At 37.9% G+C, this 6,861-nt stretch overlaps 1 protein-coding gene across 1 annotated transcript in view; it reads left to right on the plus strand.

Moving 5' to 3' along the window:
* Positions 1 to 1,893, plus strand: part of PDE1A (phosphodiesterase 1A) — a 445,904-nt gene extending 444,011 nt beyond the window's left edge. Inside the window, exon 14 of the mRNA XM_042780836.1 lies at positions 1,859 to 1,893. Coding sequence (XP_042636770.1) covers positions 1,859 to 1,893 — 35 coding nt within the window. The remainder of the gene's footprint in view (positions 1 to 1,858) is intronic.
* The last annotated feature ends 4,968 nt before the right edge of the window (positions 1,894 to 6,861 follow it).

Below are 6,861 nucleotides of genomic sequence, written 5' to 3' on the forward strand. Positions count from 1 at the left end.
CAAAATTGTCCCTCAAATATGATGGTGAAATTAGGACATTTCCAGATAAGCAGAAATTAAGGGAATTTGTTAAAACCAGTCCAACCTTACAAGAGATGCTAAAGGGAGCCCTTTGGACAGAAAAAACAACAGCCAACAACAACTGACCATTAACACACATGATGATATAACCCAGAAATCAACCCAGCTATGGAAGTAGCCAAAGTAAATAAGCCTGCAAGATTATAAACAGGGAACCAGAGACACCAACTGACAAATGAGGACAACTACAAACCAAAAAGAGGGGAAAAAATCTGTGTCGTTATAGAACTTCTAGATGGTAGGGAAGTCAAGACAACTACAAGATAGAATGGACTGTTCTAAACTTGGGAAGAAAACTATAAATCACAGGGTAACCTCAAAGAAAAATGATAAACCTTTACATCAAAATGAAAAAGGACTAGCATAAATATTCAGCAAATACTAAAACAATAGCAATGAAGGAAGTGATAACATAATTCATAAACAAAACGAGCTCAGCATAGAATATTGTATGGAACAAAGAAATCGACACAATGAAAAAGCACATGACAAAAATGACAGCAACAAATTCGTATTTGCTGATAAGTACGTATCTGGTGAGGGACTTATCTCTAAGATTGATGGAAAACTCCAACGCCTCAACACCAAAGGAATTAACAATCCAATTAAAAAATGGGCAGAAGACATGAATAGATATTTCACCAAGGAGGATATTCAGGTGGTCAGCTAATACATGAAAAGACGCTCACAATCATTGGCTATCAGAGGGATGTAAATCAAAACAACAATGAGATGTACCGTCTCACCCCAGCACTGATGGCAAGGTTCAATGAGACAGAAAATAACAAATGCTGGTGGGGATGTGGAGAGATTGAGACTCTCATACACTGCTTGTGTGACTCTGAAGTGACACAACCACTGTAGAAAGCAATATGGTGATTCCTTAGAAAGTTGGAATTGGAGATACCATTTGACCCAGCAGTCTCATTACTAGGTGTATATCCTAGAGAGGTGACAGCCAGGATAGGAACAGATACATGCATGCTTATGTTCCTCACAGAAAAAAAAAGAAAAAAAGAAAAAAAAAAAAACACCCTGCACTTAGTCATTTCATTTTATTCTTACATGGACCTTAGGTTGTTTTTGTTGTTGTTATATGCCATCGAGTCGGAACCGACTCATAGCAACCCCTCCTTGGGTTTCCGAGGCAGTATCACTACAGTAGTAGATTGCCCCATCTTCCTTCCAAGGAGTGGCTGATTGGTTTGAACCACCAGCCTTCTGGTTAGCAGTCAAGTGCCTTAGGCACTACACTACCAGGAAGCATATACTATTATTATTTCTCATTTTACAGATAAGGACATTGAGACAGACTACAGTTATAGGACATGCCCAGAATGAGGAAATGGCTAGCAAAAAGTTTGGGAGCTGGAGCTCACCTGACATGCATGCAAGAAGTCACAGAGAAGCCAGTGAGGCTGAGGAAAACTGGGCCAGTGTGGTGAATGTAGGCAATATGATAAAGGGGTAATATGGTGTCATATTGTTGGTTTCTGCCAACAAATGATAGAGAGCTAAAGTAGGGTTGGAGGATAAAAATGAAATTATCAGAACTAAGGTGTTAAAAGGATTACTCTGGCTACAGAAAAGAGAATATTATTTTGTTTTAGAGGTGAAGATGGAAACAGGGAGGCCAGAAATAACACTATTGTTCATAACTCAGGAGACCTGATGGGAACTTAGACCAGGTGGCAGTGGTGAAAGGAAAGAGAAATGTGTTGTAAAAATGGCATAGGAGTGGCATGGAACCTCCCTACCTTCACTAAGTGGGGAGAAGGATCGAGATCAACAGCCCAACGCTGGTTCCCATGAGGCAGAGATTAGATATGCTTCCACCCTCCAACCTTTCTGCCAATTCTGATACCAACCTTCCCTGCTGGCAGTCTCTACTTCTCTGCTAGGTTTGAAAATCCATTGCAATGGCCACAGAGAACTTACAAACAATATTCGTGATTATGGAGTTTATTAGGGATAGGGAAGTAACAGGCTACAATTCAGGACCAGGAAGGCCTAGGATACAGTTCTTTGATCACGATAGCCTCCTCTCAGCTGTGCCTGAAGAAAGGTCTCTCTCTGGACCTTGGCCCTAGGCTTGGCCTTGGTCCTGCTCAGGCAAGTGTTACAAAGCTCTTTTAGCTCTGCTGTTAAATGCCTGGAGGCATCTCACTCTGCCTATAAGCTTTGCCAAAGACACTCAGCTTTCTTGCTCCCTGAGTCAGTGATCCTAGCTCCAAGCATAAAAGCCAAGAGGCACCCCATCTGCCAACAAGCCTCCTGTGTGAAGGCACTCAACTTTCTCCCTCTGTAGGCGAGGCAGCTCACCGCTCTATCTCGTGCCAGTCTCTTGGTTCTGCTGCTGCCTTTTCTCAGTTGCTGCTGCTGCGTGCCATCTCCGGCGCCACAGCGCTCTGTCTCCTGGGTTGGGGAGGCTGAGCACAGAGATCTCAGGTACAAAGGACACATTCCACTCCTGGCCCTTCTTTCTTGATAGTAGTGAGATTCTCCTCTCCCTGCCTCTGGGATGACTCATTTTAAACCTAGTAGAATGGCAAAGTTCACCAATCCCCATGTCAGAGTTCCATATACCTTATTTTCATGTTTCCACCCTTCACAAGGGTGCCATGCACCTTATTCACATTATTAGCAAGCTGTCCAATCTTCTTGGTGGGCCAAAAGTACTTCACATTTGCATAGTCCCACCCAGTCATTTGGTGGGAATTATAAATCCTATGGCTTGTTGTTGTTGTTTGCCGTCGAGTCGGCCCAGGGTCTTATTAAGTAATTCATAGCACCATATGTGTAAATTCTAGATAAATAAAAATGGTGGCTTGAACTAGTATGCATGAGTGGAGTGAGGAAAGCAGTGGATATTGTGAAAAAAAAAAAAAAAAAAGGATTAGATTCTGGGTATATTTTGAAAGTAGAGCTGATCTGTTTATAGATTGGATCTGGGAATAAAACCCAAAAGGGAGTCAAGAATGACCCCTGAGTGTTTGGTTTGCTTGCATATTGATTGTGTATATGTAGATTTATTTAATCATTGTACAGGACAATTTGTCATTTTCTAGCAAAGTGATGCACATGCCATAATTCCCAACAATTCCACTTTTCTATTTTAATGCTAGAGAGATTGTTTAGTCATGTGTGTCAGGAGACATGTACATTAAAACTTGCAAAAGCTGGAAACTGTTTAAGGTAGAAACCTATCAGGGAAAGAAAACCCAACTATTTTCTACTAATAGAAAGTGACAGAAAAGTGCTAAAATTGCATCCTATCAAAGGTGGAAAACTAGGAGACCCAGAAAAACAGGGCAGTCCTGTAGTGTTCCGGCACTCACAGGTTTCACTGTGTAAAGCTTTTATAGCAGAATCACACACACTAGCAAAACACAATTGCAAACAGCAGTCAAACAGATTCATAAGCTATGATATTCCTATCATGGAACACCACACAACTTTAAATGGATTTTAATGAGTGATCTCTAAAGTAAGTAAAGAAAATGAATGAACTCTAATGAAGAACGTTAACAGGAATGAATGGCACAATGTTGAACAAAATATGCAAACTTAAATTTAGGAAGATGCCATTCATAGAAAGTTTACAAACCTAAAATCACGGAACAATAGGCTTGGGAATATTTGTATATTAAAAGTGAAGAGTGATACCCAGGATGGTTTTGATGGGGAAGGATGGGGGTTTATTGAAGTATTAGTGATATTTTACTTCTTAGATTGGGTGGTAGGTACACAGATATTAATTTTATGATTATTGCTATATGTAACATATATACTTTTTATGTGGACATATAATCAATTTGTATGAATGGAGTAATTCCAAGAATTGAAGGAAAATGTGATATGCTACCAAAATATATCTACTGTGTCACCAATTTTAAAGCTATTGTGTATCAGCTATTACCATTCCAATGCTTAATTGCTGGCACCTCTAAATCTTAATATACACTGGAGATGAAAGTGCCTTTATTATAATTACATTGAGATTAACACAAGCCAGGAATGGGATGTTTAGAGTCTTGGAATATTAATGAAGTTTTGAGGCTCTGAACAGAATTGCAGGTGTTTGATCACAATCGTATTAGCCTGATAACTATATTTCAAAATGTCTCAAAACCACCCCACTACTCCTAGAGCAATCAAAGCCTGTGGACCCCTGCACTTCAGGCTATGACAGTCCTGTGTCGTCAACTGTACGGAGTTTTTTATGGAAAGTAATTTCATTCAGTGAACCTTCTGTTAAGGAGCTGGAAACATCTGTCTAAGAATGTTGTATGTAAACACATTTCTTTTTAACATGGAATCTTGTCTTTAAAAAAAAAAAAAAAATACTTCCCTTCATCCCAAACTGTTTACTTGTTTCGTTCAAAGGTTATCCATTTAGAGGAGGGAAATACCATCATTATTTACTCAGTAGTTCTCAGCATCTTTAGTTTTTGCCCAGTCTGCACTCTGTCCTTCACTTTTCAGACATGAGATTTTAAGAGAATATGTGGCCATCCTTCTAGTGAAGCAGGGAGAGGGGAATAATGCAGAATCACCCTCCTCTTCTATTTTCTGTTTATAAAATCTCCGGCAAGTCATATAACCTTTCTTACCATCAACAAATGTGATTATAAGCATAATAATCCCTGTCTTAAGGAGGGTTTGCTGATCAAGGGAGCAAATACTGGCATGTATCTTTGGCCAGTCTCCATTTGCATTCCAGGGTCTTGAAGCCTGAAGTGACATTGCAGACTCAGCATGGAGCTTTGAGAGCAAGTCACTTAAGCAAGACAGAGAGAACACACATACATCTGTTCTAGTGGCCAGTGACAAATCCCCTTTATTAACAACAACAACAACAAAATTCACGCATGAGAAAGAAATATGAGTAAGAAAGACATTTCTGAAGTGCCGTATAAATTTAGGAGATTTTCCTTAGTGGTCTGCTATTCTGTCCCATGAGCACTGTTTGTGTCTGGAACTGAGTAGAGGAGTGGATTAGGTTCCCGCCTGGAACTGTCAAAGAAGCCTTTCTGTTTAGAGCAGTCCTTGAATGGCAAACACAGACATGGCTTCTCCTTCAAGGCAGGACTATTCATCTTAGAAGCTGCTAGAGAACTATTACGTTTAGGCGCAAGGATTCCGAATGAACCAGTTCAGTCAAACCCACCGTGATTGGAATGGAAAGTGTGAATGAGGTCCAGCTCTGCTTTCTTTCCCAATTTCTTTAGGAAAAAGTATACTAGAGAAGAACTAGTGATGTTCTAGAAGCCTCACTTCCTGGGCATCAATCTGGAATGGAGCTCAATATGTTTCTTACTGTCCTGAGTCTTTTATTGATTTTTTGATATTGAATCAAGCCCGAAAATGTAAGGCTCAGAAAAGACTAGAAAGTGAGAAGAGGCAGGATGTGAGTGGGTGACGACACTGCTGGATTTGTATTGTGCATGTGTCCAGCTGTGTTGAACCAGAAGGAAACATAGAGTGATTTTAAGGCAAACTTGCTATTTTAGAATATAATCTTGGTGTCATCATAAAGATGACAATTCTTCTCAAATTGATATCAAACCAATCCTCGTCAAAATTTAGATTAAATTTTGATTAGCCTTCTTGTATGGTATTGAATCTTCCTATCCATGAATACATACAATGTATCATTCATATGACTTCTTTCTTTCAAACTTTCAGAAAGTTTATTTTTTGTTAATAGGAACAACAGTAATAATGATGTTAACATTAACAGATAGTGTTAAATGCTAGACACTGTACTAAACATAGCACATATAGCATGTAACCACTTAATATCTAATAATAATTCACTTAAACATATTTGAATATACTTTGTTGGATCTCCATAAACTTTTTTAGTAGTGTTGTAAATGGCTATTTTTTGTTGAGATATAGAAATACAATTTACTTCTGAATACTGTTGTGCCCATTTTCATGCCTAAATACTTTATTATTTTATACTTTCACTTCCTTATTTTGAAAATCTTATTATCTGCTAATAATGGCAATGAATGTCTTTCTTTCCCAAATGTTTGCCTTTTACTATTGTTTTATCTTGAATCAATTTCACTGACAAGTTTGTCCAAAAGGAACTGAAATGGAAGTGGTAATGGCACTTCTCTTGTCTCTGAATTTAAAAGGAAGGTGTTTAATATGTCGGCAGTAAGTATGAGGTTTCTTAATTTGTTTTAATCTGCTGTTTATGAAGTTAATTCTATTTCCATCCACACCAATTTATTAGAAAAATTTGTTTTCAAGGAAATGCTCAGCTTTATCAAATTTCTGTTCTGTAGCTTTAAGATGGTTCATAGGATTTCTCTTCTTAACTTGGTTCATGTGGTGAATTATATTAATAGATTTCTTAATGTTGAATCTACTTTGTAGTCCTCAGATAAACCCAACTTAATCATAATGTACTAAATTTTAAACAAGATTTATAGATTTTGTTGACATTTAAAAATCTCTATGAGTGAAACTATATTGTAGTATTTCATTCTCATACTGACCATGTCTGCTTTTGGTATTGAGATTACATTAGCTTTGTAAAAGAAGTTGGAGAGGTTTTATGCTTTTCATATATTTGCGATAGTTTCTGTGGGTTGGAAACTAACACTGAATGTTTGATAGAATTTACTTTTAAAAACCATGTGAACCTAGTGTTTTATTTGTCAGATGATTCTTATCTGCTGATCAAATTTCCTTATTTAAGTTATTTAATTTCTAGGATTTCTTTAATATTGTGAAAAATAGCTTAGCACAAGATTACATAAA

The sequence above is a fragment of the Orycteropus afer genome, unplaced genomic scaffold (genome assembly GCF_000298275.1).
Source record: "Orycteropus afer afer isolate SDZICR_OR568_19922 unplaced genomic scaffold, OryAfe1.0 scaffold00001, whole genome shotgun sequence".
NCBI lineage: Eukaryota > Metazoa > Chordata > Mammalia > Tubulidentata > Orycteropodidae > Orycteropus > Orycteropus afer.